This window comes from Sinocyclocheilus anshuiensis, unplaced genomic scaffold (assembly GCF_001515605.1).
Source record: "Sinocyclocheilus anshuiensis isolate Anshui unplaced genomic scaffold, SAMN03320099.WGS_v1.1 scaffold1083, whole genome shotgun sequence".
NCBI classification, from domain to species: domain Eukaryota; kingdom Metazoa; phylum Chordata; class Actinopteri; order Cypriniformes; family Cyprinidae; genus Sinocyclocheilus; species Sinocyclocheilus anshuiensis.
Window position 1 is genome coordinate 369,854 of NW_015544206.1, and position 13,632 is coordinate 383,485.

The 13,632-nt window shown below is 36.5% G+C and overlaps 1 protein-coding gene across 1 annotated transcript in view; it reads right to left on the reverse strand.

The window, feature by feature from the left end:
- LOC107696915 (dedicator of cytokinesis protein 5-like) overlaps positions 1–4,983 on the reverse strand; it is a 71,452-nt gene extending 66,469 nt beyond the window's left edge. Inside the window, exon 1 of the mRNA XM_016497486.1 lies at positions 4,852–4,983. Within this exon, the coding sequence (XP_016352972.1) occupies positions 4,852–4,894 (43 nt within the window). The 5' untranslated portion in view covers positions 4,895–4,983. The remainder of the gene's footprint in view (positions 1–4,851) is intronic.
- Positions 4,984–13,632: the final 8,649 nt, after the last annotated feature.

Here is a 13,632-nt window from a genome sequence, read left to right on the forward strand (position 1 = left end):
TCGCCACTGCTTTTATGAAGAGGTTGCCAGGTTTTCACAACAAAACCCGCCCAATCGCGTTTCGAGGGGGTCCCCCGTTAAAAATCGCGTTCCGAGGATAAAATACGCGTTTTGGCGGGGTTCCCCTGCTAAAATTCGCATTCCAGGGGCTAAATGTCATGTTAGTGGGGTCATTTTTCAACCCGCGGACATGAAAAACAACCCGCGGCAACAGTGTTTAATACCGTATACCGTGATAAACGCATTAGCAATTAATCGCAACATGAAAATTTGATACCGGCATATCCCTAAATTTAAGCAATTCAAGTCAGTTTTAAATCAGTCATTTTTCAAATCAGTCAGTTTTAATATTCAATATTATACGGACTCTCATGTATATTTACAGCATTAGTTAAGAGATTTTTTTTCCTTGAGAAAATTTGGCATGTGTACCTGATATATATATCCAAAATACTCAATATTGAATCAAATCGAATCGAATTGGGAATCGAAACGAATTGCAAGCTTCTGAATGAGAATTGAATCGTGAAATTTGTGTCAAAACCCAGCCCTACTGGATAAATTGAGACTTTTTAATGCAAGTTGTAGTTCTCTCACAATTCTGAAGAAAAAAATGTTAGACAACTAAACAAAATCTCATGGAATTTATGAATGAAATGATTCAATGATTCAGTCAAGATTTACTTTCATTACTGGATGAATCAGTGTTTTTGAATGAATCTCTTGAATGAATGATTCAAAGACAAATACATTTTTAACAGCCCCTTTTTGCCCCCTTAAAAAAAAAGATGTGCACACAGGAATTGATAGGTGGAATTTACATTTTAATTTTACAACAAGTATCCGATTCCTGACCTTAAGTATTCGATTCTGGAATTGGAATTGATTTTCGATTCCCAACCCTACTGTTCAAAAGTTTAGGTTTTTGAAAGAAATTAATACTTTTATTCAGCAAGGATGCAATAAAGACATTTATAGTTACAAAAGGCTTCTCTCTCATATATTCTTATGAATGTTTTATTCATCAAAGAATCCTGAAAAATACATATATAGACTGGTTTTTGCACAAAAACATGAAGCTGCACAACTGTTTCAACACTGATAAATGATCAGCAAATCAGCATATTAAAATGATTTCTGAAGGATCATGTGACATTGACTGGAATAATGATGCTTTACATCAAAGGAATAAATTACATTTGAACATATAGACTATTACAATAGAAAACAGCTATTCTGAATTGTAATAATCCCCCCCCCCCTTATATCTCCAACCCCTAGCTGATGCATTAAACAATAAAAACTAATAATACGATTTTTCAATGCCACACTATCTACAGCGCACTGACACTCAGCTCAAGGGAAAATGTTTCAGGCCTTGTTCAGGCATGCACATTGTTCAGTTCAAATGAAGACTCATAGATTAACCGAAAAGCTTGAGGCTACGTTTCACAACATGCTTCCACTAGTGCACTGCAGATCTCAAGCACACTCAACTGATAAATCCGTCCGCTTCTTTTTCACAGCAAAGAAGTATGAAGAAACTTTTCATTTCCGGTTAATCCGCAGCTAAGTTTCCATAGAACAAGCTCATTACAATCTGACATATTATGCGCACAGTGAAGAAAAGAAAATGCCACCATATCTCGTAACTTCTGCAACTCGTAAAATCAGCCCATAAACTTCGGTCTGGTTCTCTCAGATTAATCATTCATAATACAGGTGCATGAAATTTCCCATCCACACCCAAACAAATCCAGACCTCACTAAGGAGTGCCAAAGACAAAGAATTTCATCACCCCTGGCTGCTTTTAAAATGCTCAGCGTGTCATTAAGACAAAAATTCAATTTTAAGACATTTTATCACTTAACTGTAACATTTCAGGCATCACAGACAATGATTCAGTTCACACACTAGGCTCTATTTGAGCGTGTGATTTGTTGCCTCGGCCAAATGGGCCATAGAGGTGTCACAGTGTTGAGGCCTAGTGCATGCTGGGATGTGGGCTGTGCTAACAGGCTCCATTCTGACCGGTCTTTGTATGCGCTCATCTATGACAGGCAGGCAGGCCATCAGGCAGGCCACACATTTTCATACGCTTCGCTCAAGTGCAAAATGTGTGTCATTAAGACAAAAATACCATATTAAGACATTTTATCACTTAAAAAAACTGCCACAGTCCAGGCATCACAGACAATGATTCAGTTCACACACTAGGCTCTATTTGAGCGTGTGATTTGTTGCCTCGGCCAAATGGGCCATAGAGGTGTCACAGTGTTGAGGCCTAGTGCATGCTGGGATGTGGGCTGTGCTAACAGGCTCCATTCTGACCGGTCTTTGTATGCGCTCATCTATGACAGGCAGGCAGGCCATCAGGCAGGCCACACATTTTCATACGCTTTGCTCAAGTGCAGTGATGAACCGGGCCATTTCAGAGAGCAGTTGTGATTGCACAGTGTAACTAATGCATTGTGGTTATAGTGACATGGAGAAATAGTGCTGACATTATGGTGCAAAAACAACACAAATGTGTGCGAGTTCAGACACAACAAAAATATTCTCAGAAGTGGAAGTTGTCATAGTTCTATAGTGGTGCACGGAAACTACAAGAAATATAATGCCTGCGTTCCCATTTGCTCCAATAGCGAGAGAAAAACCATGCTAGTGTTTCTATGACCTTATAAAAGAGGAAAAAATACAGAGAGGTTGATTACATTGTTCAGAAGACAGAAAGATGTCAAATTTGCCCTCAGCTGTTGTATTACAAACACTTGCACATCAGCTTTAACTAGTTTTCTGTAATTTAATGTCAAAGTGATATAACGCAAAGTATAGTGTGATAAACATACATTAAAATTAAAATTAAAAACTTAAAGCTGCAGTCCGTAACTTTTGGCGCTCTAGCGGTTAATAAACAGAACTGGGTGCGTCTTGCGGAAGAACATTGTAGCCGGAGCTACTTCTCAGTGTTTATGTCTATGGCGAATCACGCAGGTACTGGGCTACTCCGCAACGGTACCTATCCGAACCAGTCTAAATAGTCAGAATATAAACACTTATTATAGGTGTACCGTAGTGATTCAGGACAAGCCAAAAACACGGTTTGGAAAATGGATTCATTGTGTACTCGCTTATTATATAAATTTTGTAAATTTTGTACACAAAAAAGTTACGAACTGCAGCTTTAAGAACTGCAGAAATGCATCATTAAGGGTCCATAATTCCAAATGCACAATGCACAAAAAAGGATATTTTTATTACCAATTCCTCACCAGACGCAAAAAGCACTTTTATTCAAATTCCTCAAATGTCAAAGTCCTCAGGGGCGGGAAAATTGGCCCAATAGGAACCAGACCGCTTGATGTCTGACCAACATATATAAATTTTGTACACAAAAAAGTTACGGACTGCAGCTTTAAGAACTGCAGAAATGCATCATTAAGGGTCCATAATTCCAAATGCACAATGCACAAAAAAGGATATTTTTATTACCAATTCCTCACCAGACGCAAAAAGCACTTTTATTCAAATTCCTCAAATGTCAAAGTCCTCAGGGGCGGGAAAATTGGCCCAATAGGAACCAGACCGCTTGATGTCTGACCAACAGATTACATATCCCTTAACAATGCTCCACCACAACAATCGTCCCTGTGTGCGTTAAACTGGCCAGCTGACCGCTCTTGGCATGAACAGTAAGTACAGTATTGCACCACAGCAACAGAATAAATACACGTGCAACAGCCAGGGCCAGAAAGAAGCAGCACTCAGGGCAAAAAGGTCAACAAATGCGGTCCAAATATTAAAATGTGTTCGGAGTCTGCTATCTAACATGTACAGTATGTCATAAAGCTATATTCTAGGCATGTCAGGTGGAAAAAATGTGGCCAAACTTTCGAATAGTAGAGTTTGTTTTTATTATGAGAATAATACATTTTGTCAAGTATGTCCAAACAGTTGACACATTCAGACTCAAACCATTCATTTGTACATTGACTGTTCCAATAAATAACATATGCAAAAGCTGTCAGATTTGCTCTACAATTAGTTTCTATAATTATTATTTCAAAGGCTTCTTTTTTTTTTAAAGAACATGAAGAAGACAAGGACTTGAAAATTACTTGAGACCAGCAGAGCGTGTACTTTGTTATGATATCTTGTGCATGTGAAGTTGACTTAATGGCAACAACTATTATTGTCCTGAGAATTTATTTCAGTTAATTCAACTGAAGCATGTGACATAAATTGGATGGTTGCAACTGGAAGTATCGCATGTCAACTAACCACAAATGTACAGTATCTAAATGCCCTTATCAAGCCACAAACAATAATAAAGCACATTTGCAAAACAACCCAGCCACTGAGCAGTGTGAGATAAAAGAGTTCATTCTGTTTGGTTTTATGGGTGTGTTAACCTGAGCTCATGTTCACAGATTAAAGTGAGTGGAAGGGAAATGCTGTTTATGACTGTGATCACTGGAACTCTGGCGGCTCTGTTGCTGTATTTATTGTAATTGTATTGTCCTGTCAAACCTGCAGGAACAACATTCACTCTACTGTGTACTTATAAACAAACTACAGTAAAACAAATATATTGTTTGTGACCCGAAAGTACAATGAGACAACCATCCAAACTTCTCTTACAAAATATGTCAACAAAGCCATGTCCTGTTGATGTATTAAAGCATCTGAGTAGTTCATGTATGATAACTGACAACTTTCCATACAGGTATCAGAAGCGCGTGGTGTGTTTTCAGGTAAAGGTGCGGCTGAACGCTCCTCAAACTCCAACGCGACTTTCCAGAGTGAAACATTGAGTAAAAACTAACAAAAGCGCGTTGAAAGTTACTCACCCACTCCATATTTCTCTCTTTTAGTGGGAATCCAGAGCGTCATGGCAGGAACCCTTGAGTGAAGTGAAATAAATCATATAAACAATAATAGTGTTGTGGAGTTGTAGGGCTGCAGCGGTCCGCACATCACAGTTCCGGTGTTACGCAAAGTACCGCTCGCTGCGCGCGTGTGTGACGCACGCACCCTCACTCAAACACACACACACACACACACACACACACACAAAAGCAGACCGTAAAGTTTGTGATCATGTGAAATCTAAGTTATCTGAAATCCAAAAGTTTGTTTACTTATTCTTTTTTCATTTTTAAATACTGAAAATAGTACTAAAAATATTAAAATTCGTATGGAGATAACGTTATTGGCATTATGCAACGGTTCAGTTCAACTAATAGGGCCTATAAGCAAAGTTACAAATATTCAAATATTTAATTTTGAATATTTATATTGATATCTTTATATTGAATATTTATCTATGTAAATATTGAATAGATAGATAGATTCTTTTTTTTAGATTTTAATTAAATATTTGAATATTTGTAAATGCTATATCATCATATATTGTTATTTATATTTAATATATATTCCAGATTTAATGCATGCATACATATTATATTGTTATATTATATTATATTATATTATTTATAACATTTCTCTTTTGTGTGTGTGTGTGTGTGTGTGTGTGTGTGTGTGTTTCCCAGGAAACTAACCTTTTTTTCTCTCTCTCTCTGCCCTGCAATGAATGAATGTATGAAATGATGAACAATGAAACTAACACTGACTTTGAGTCATAAATAGTCCTTAAACCTTTCATTATGCATTATATTTTTATTTTTCTATTATGTTTTTTTTTTTTTTTTTCCATTTTCTATTTAGTACAGTTCCCCCAAACTATCCATCATTTTATCAGGGTGAAAAATTGCTATCTTCTTTTTTAATGTTTTATTTTAGATTTAGTGCAAGGATTTCATTATTCGAGGAATATTTTCATGGACAGTGAAGTGAGCCAGAATGAGATGAGATGGGAAAGAATGTTTGGAATCTTCTATTGTTACAGCAACTGCTGCGTCTCTCTCTCTCTCTCTCTCTCTCTCTCTGTGAGTGTGTGTTTGTGCAGTCATGTGTAGGTTTATAGGCAAAACAAGGATTTGACACCAGAAAGCAATCAGTGATGTGTCACAGGTCCTGTGTAGTTTTATCTAACGAGAGAACAGAAAACACACAGTTACAGTAAGTGCTGTATGTTGAAGGGCTGGCTTCCCCATCCCCCGGTTCCTGCAGGGCCTCAGCTGTTTAAGTGTGGATTTAACCAACTACCCGCCTCATATGATTGCCACTTATGTGTCTCTGGTTTATTTGAACAAAACAAATTCCATGATCCTTCTGCAAACACAGAGATCTACTGTTGCCAACAAAATGTGTTGAGAGAACATTCTGTCATTCTCTGCCTTCAATTTTGGATGAATCAGTTTGATCCAATCATCAAGTTAAAACAAGATAAAACTGCTCTGAATATTTTACGTTTAATGTAATTGCCCTTTAAATATCATTTAATATCAACATATCAGTGAAAATCTTTAACGAACTTCAGATGTAAACAGGAGAACTGAAATACATAGAGAATGAATCAGGCCTAATAACAGAATGTCTAATTAAGAGTCATTTCACGCAGGCCTCCAAAGGGCTCAAGGCTTGTTAGTCTTTGTTTTTGACAGGGACAGAGGGCCATCTACTGTTCTCTCTGAGTCAATACTTTAATCTCAGTGTTTTATTCAAATCAGATATTCTGAAAAGCGTAAAAGAGTGAACATTATGGTATCAATAATGCCATAGATCTACAAATGTAATATCTTATTTTATTTTATTTTATTTATTTTTGTTTAACAATAGGTTATTATTATTTTTATTATTATTATTATTATACTGAAGGTTAAATATAATGCCTGGATGTTTTTCAATTTTAGCCAATTGTGCATAATGTTAAATTGATTTAAAAAAAAATATAATAATAATTTAATTAGCAGTATGATTTATTTATTTATTTATTTTTATTTTATTTTGGGTCACAAACAGCTTTAATGGAATCTGACCTGTGATTGTTAGCTGTCAACATTACAGAACGCCATTTAATTTATATATTTAGCCAACTGTGTGTAATGTTAATTTGCTAAAAATAGGGAAAATTTATTTTTTAATTGTTGTTGTTGTTTTTAACCAGTTCTTTACGGTCATTAACTGACTAATCACTGAGGAATGTGGCCTTTAGCCGGCCCAGCACACAAAACATTCAGACTCAAAGCCAAAGTATCCTGGAGTGTTTAACAGACGACAAACACAGTTAGCAGAGGAAGATGTTGAGGTAATACTTTACTGTGTACTGCTAAGAAAAAAAAACAATGTTATGACAGGAAAATAAACTATTCTTATATTGTAGAAATAGAGGATTATTGTCTATATGTAAACATAAAATTATCTATTCTAATTGTTTTTATATTTTAACAAGTCTGCAACTGCAATATTTGGGCAAAAACACAATTGGCAAAGAAATAAAAACAGCATTGTATAGTCGAGGTCTGTGTTTACAAATCAGTGGTCATGGTTTACATATTGTACAAAAAAAAACTTTAGAATTTCATCAACAAATACTGAGTGACACACAAAATGTATTTCTTTATTGCATTTTGTGGGCCAAAATATCTAAATATTTCAATGATACAAAATCTCTGATGCATTTCTCTGGTGATGTATGACCATTCTGATGTAAAGCAGTGCTGATAGTGTCCAGTTGGGGGAGCTATTGTACTTCAGAGCTCCACATCTGCAGAAGGTTTTGAGGTTTTGTATGAGACAGACTGCCCTGCGGGGTTTTTGCGGGCACAGTGGTGGTCTAGGGCCAGCCCACACCAAACCTAAACAGGCCCAGTGCGGGCTTGCCCAAGCAGGGCCCACAGCTTTGGGCTCACCATGGGCTCTCTGTTGAGCAGCCCACACTAGGCGACTGCCCACATTAATCCAATGATAGCCCAGAGCAACTTTTGTACCTTTAGGCCCATGCAGGTTTTTGTGTAGGCAGCCCTGTAATGCAACTGGGAGAATACTAACATTGACTGGCCATTCTTTAGTCACTCAGTTGAACTGGAACGGCTCAAACCAAAAGACACCTTTTCAGAACCTGATGTTTCATATAGGCCAGGGATCCTCAAATAAATCTGCCTCACGAGATCCACTTTCCTGCAGAGTTCAGCTCTAACCCTAATCAAACACACCTAAGCATGCTAATCAGTGTCTTCAGGATCATTAGAAAATCACAGGTGGGTGAGTTTTGATCAAAGTAGGAGCTAAACCCTGCAGGAAAGTGTGTTTAATGAGCCAGATTTGAGGATCCCTGATATAGGCCGATTTGCTTTTCAGAGGCTGTTTGAAAATGCTCCTTTCAGCCAAGTCCTCCTGATTCTGAAGTTGAGAGTGGTTGTGGAATTCAAGAGACAGATCGGGTGGATGAAAGGAGGGCTACCACCATCTGCTGACTAGCTGAGAGACCTCGGGGGAAGAGTGAGCTCCGCCAATGAATACTTTAGCACATCAAAACATTTTCAGCAGAGGTCAAAGTAATAATTTGGTGTTTTTTATTTTTATGTTCATTTGTATTATTTTTATATTTGTATAGATTTGCAGTCCCTTTCAGAGTGTTAAGTTCTATTTTCTATTTCTATTTTGTATTTCATAAATCCATTGATTTGAAATCCCTTTGACTGTACATTTTTGACAATACAGACATTAGTTATGTGTTGACTGCATCCATTTCAGATGTATGATAACTGGTTTTTCCAAAGACTTAAGTTATAGTGAAACAGATTTATTGTTGTAGATTAATAGTGCGGGCCCTGTGTGGGCATAGTGTTAGGCTAGCCCTAAGTGGGCCTGTAAAGAGCCACCGCAGGCTTGTTTGCAGGGTGTCAAGTGCTGAAGCTTTTATCAAATGAGAGGCTAAAGGTATGAAAGTACTGAAGCGTTTGGGATACTTGACTGACTGATAAAACAATTCTATGGAAATCCGCATATATTGTAGGCTTCAATTTGGATGTTTCCTGCCACTTTCAAATAACCTTTTACAACTATATTTATTTTCCGCAATACTCTATCCTTCCTGTCAATTTCTCTTAATATTTCTAACCCAAATCACGCATTGGTTTCGTCTTGACCTCCTCCTCAGGAATCTTCTCGTCAGCTTGTGCTGTTAAAAAAAATATCCATTTTCTCAACAATCAATAGCGTGTGTTTCCTCAGCAGAATCAAGTGCTTGGTCCTTATTTTTCTATCAGGGTCATGAGGTTTGTTCCCTCCCGGTGTTAGTATTTATAGCACATTCAACAGATATTTTCAGTCAAATGTCGATCTTTCCTTACGCAGATCATTTATTTTATAACAACCAAGAGGAAAATAATATTACTCATTTGCTCTTTTGTAGCTCAGGTGACTTCACGGAGTTCTTTTACTGTAAGTATCAGTTTTGGCTTGGATGTTTCTCCTGAAATTTTAATAAATAAATAAAATAAACAATACAGTAACACTTTACAATAAGGTTCCATTTGTTAACTGCATTAGTTAAAGGGATAGTTCACCCAAAATTGAAAATTGTCATAATTTACTCTTGTAGAATGTTTGTAACCAAACAGCTGCTGGTCTCCATTAACTTCCATAGTATGGAAAACAAACTATGAAAGTCAATGGGGACCAGCAGATGTTTGGTTACGAACATTCTAATTTTGTGTTCAGCAGAAGAAAGAAATTTAATAGTTACCCAGTGTTCACAAATTTCATATTTGGGTCACCGTGAACTGTCCCTTTAACACGAAATAACAATAAACAATCCTTCTAAACTAACGCATTTAATAATGTTAATTTCAACATTTACTAATGCATTATTAAACCCAAAAATACTATAACAAATGTATTCCTCATTGTTAGATATAGGGCCTTATTCTAAAGTGTTACCAACAATATAAGTAATAATAAACAAACATGAATCAATAGTATACAGAGCTCATCATCAGTTCAGTTTTATCAGTTTTGATAAATCTTTGAATTCGTGCTCAGATCTCATGACTTTTGATTGCAGACAGATCTGAGAACAATAACTGGGGACTTTTGAACAGATTTTTCCATTTGCTTATCATTCAATCTCATTGCCTTTTTTTCATCTCATTTCTTTCATTGCAAGAGGCTTTCTATCTTATGGTAAAATGAGCAGTGGTGATAAGGGCTGCATCAAAGCAAAAATACACTTCAAATAATGGCAGCAAAGTAAAAAAAAAAAATGAAGAGAATGCCTTTCATCAGCTTGTAAACGTGTATGAAGCATGGTCAGTTTTTGTGCAATCTGCTTCTTGCTGACAAGTGCTGTTCTGACAATTGAAAAGAAAAAAGAAAGTAAGAATACAGGATGTCTTTACAAAAGTAAAGGACATGCACGCTTTCTAATTGAAATTCTCCTCTCCTCCAGATCCCCACCCCCCACCTTGCTTTCCCCGCCATTAAACTGAATTGATCAGCAGTGCCGGGCACATCCAATCCGTAAGTGCTTGCGTGACCGAGGCCGATGCTTTCGACCAGAGCAGCATCTTTCTGCTAAAACATCTCTGTGGAAGTCAAAGGCTCAGCACATCGACCTTAAATCTTGTCAAGGAAATGCAGCGTTTCTGGGCTTGGAAGTGCTGATGGGGTTGATCCAGTTCCATGGATGTGACCGCTTTATCTCAAACTCCTCCAAAACGATGGCATCCGTCTGCTTTTGCGAATCCAAAACTGGGATTGATTAGAATTTTCAATTCCATCCATTTATGAAATTACATTTACATTGAGGAATGCTAAATGTCATTGTTCAGTATTGCTTCTCGTGTCTCTTTCATCTAAGCCTGAGTCTAGTGTTTCTGTGCATTAAGTCAAGGGCAAATTCTCTCTATTTTTACATTTTCTGCCAAAACTGTGAGTGGCAATTACCCACGGTATTGGTGTTAGCAATGCCAAGTCAAGTCACATTTATTTATATAGCACTTTCCAGCTAACAGGAAACATTCTCCAGAACTTTGGCTATTGTTCTGGCAAGATGCTCACAAAGTTATGAAGGTTCTTCCAGTAACATTTTGATTCAAAATGTGGTCTTTAACAATGTACTATAAAGAATGTTATTAATGAAACATTTTAGTTCGACATTCTTTTAACGTTTTTCTGTTACTACTTACTTATTTCACAATATTCAGAGAACATTTAAAAGTAACGTTCCATAATGTTTACTAAATGAATAAATTGAACATTTCCTTCAAATTTTTGAACATAATGTTTTTATAACTTAATGGGAACATTAACAAAATGTTAGAACATGTTTTTGTTAGAGGGGTTTATACAATACAGACTGTTTTAAATCAGCTTCACATTAATAAACATGAAAAAAAAAAGTTGTAAAATTAGGTAATGTTGTAAATTTATTCAATTATATAACAAATTCAATTTTAGCTATAAGCAGCTCTAAAGAGGATAAAAGAGTGTCATTATTCAGTTCAGTTTAGGTCAATGTTAATTCAGTTCAGTTCTATAACTGTCAATATTGCAAAGTTCATCAAAAGTTCCATTCCCTGGAAAGGCACTTTGGATAAAAGTGTCTATCAAATGCATAAATATGAATGCAAAACTTGCGCTGTATTGAAAAAATAATGTTCGATTTTTTTTTTTTTTTTTTTTTTTTTTTTTTTTTTTTTTTTTCATTATTCAGTTCAGTTTAGGTCAATGTTAATTCAGTTCAGTTCTATAACTGTCAATATTGCAAAGTTCATCAAAAGTTCGATTTTTTTATTTTTTATTTATTTATTTTTTTTGTCAGTCTTTCTATTACAAATGTAAACATCACATTTAATTGTGTGTGTTACTCTGCATTGTTTTTCTTTGTAATTATTTGGGAAATTTGCTAGCAATTGAGTGAAAATTGTTTCAAAATGAATCCTACACCACTGATTTTCAGTAAGTACACTGTACACTAAAAGAAGTTGGTGTAGAAACCATTTTTACTGAGAAAGTGCTAGTAAATTTCACAAATAACTACACGGATTGACAAGTAACATTAAATTAAACATGACATTTTGAAGTAGAAAGACTGAAATATTGTTTTATAAAATATACTCCAAAAATGTTAATTTTATCTTAAATTTACAACTTCTAAAAAATATCTTTTTACAGTGTAGTTTCTACTGTAGTTTATTACTTTCAACCATGATCCGATCTTGAATGGGTTCATGGTTGAAAAAAAATTAAAATCACAATGCAAAACCGTCCAATCTATTGCTTAGAAAAATAAAAGCATGCCTCTTTAAAAAGTCACATGACTGAAGTCTATACACTTATTAGTATACTGTAAAACAATTATTTTTCAATTGTTTGACTACGTTTTCCTTTAAAATATACTAGTTCAGTCTTTCTATACTTTAAAATTGCACATTTAATTCAATGTGTTACTTTAAATTCACTAGCAATTCCTAAGCAAACATTTTTTTTAAATAAGCCCTGCACCAAAATTTTTCAGTGCATTCTTTACAATAACATTGTAACTAAATCTAATCTCAATACATCTGTTTTAGCAGTTTGTGTGTGTTTATGCATCACAAGCTGATGCTGTGCTATAATATTATTATTCGTCAGCCCGTTCCTAGCAGTAGCTCATTGTTACTTTAATGCATGCTTTTAACGCCACCCTACAAATGATGTCTTCATTCAGCGACAAGCACTGTGCATTATTGAGCATTTCAGCACCCAGATCAGATGATCCAAGAGCTTGGCAGAATACAGCAAATGAACTTAATGAACTGTAGCGTAGTGAGTCGTGCCAATCTGAACCGGCAATGCAGCATAACTGGCTCAAATATAGGCAGCGATTCGGAATGTGCGTGTGGTGTGGTGTGGCCACTTTTGTGTTGTGGGGTGTGGTCTGGGTGCAATGCAGTGCTGGACTGACCCACGTCACAAGTGGGACCACCTCTCCTCATCTGTAACTGCGTTGCCAATATCGCACTGAGACAGAGAGGGAGAGAGAGGAGGAAATCACTGCAGATTCTGGGTGTTGCCTTTCAGGTCCTGGATAGAGGGTAAAGGTCAGGTGACAGCGGTGCAGCTAGACAGAATGCAGCATCTTTTGCACCAAATGCATGGTAAATAATTCACATGCAACCCAAGGTTGTCCTGTTTTTACTGGTTACAGTGAAGCGAGTGAGGCAGGTGTCCCGATACAGCCATATACTATGACAATGAAAGCTGTTAATCATCTGGGCTCAATGGTCTTAGACGTAGTTCTCCTTGTGTGTGTGTGTGTTAGTGTCAACCACACACGCATTTGTGGGAGATTTATATCCACTGCAGTAATGAAGTTACACTCACTCTGTTCTTTGGCAGAAGCATTAAACACCTCATAAGAGCTCTGCAGCAGGACGATAGTACAGTTTTACCCGGCCCATGATACGTATCATATGCACAAAGTGACACTGCTCATTATTCCTTTTGTGTGTGTGTGTGTGTGTGTGTGTGTGTGTGTGTGTGTGTGTGTGTGTGTGTGTGTGTGAAAACAAATGCCTAAAAACATCTGGATCCAGTCAGTCAGCGTGTGTGTGTGTGTGTGTGTGTGTGTGTGTTTCTAAGTGTGTATTTGCAGTGATAAAAGACAATGTTAGTTGTTTTTGTTATTAAATCTTCTTGGGTATATTACCGCACTTGTGCACATATCACTGGTGGAATCAGCA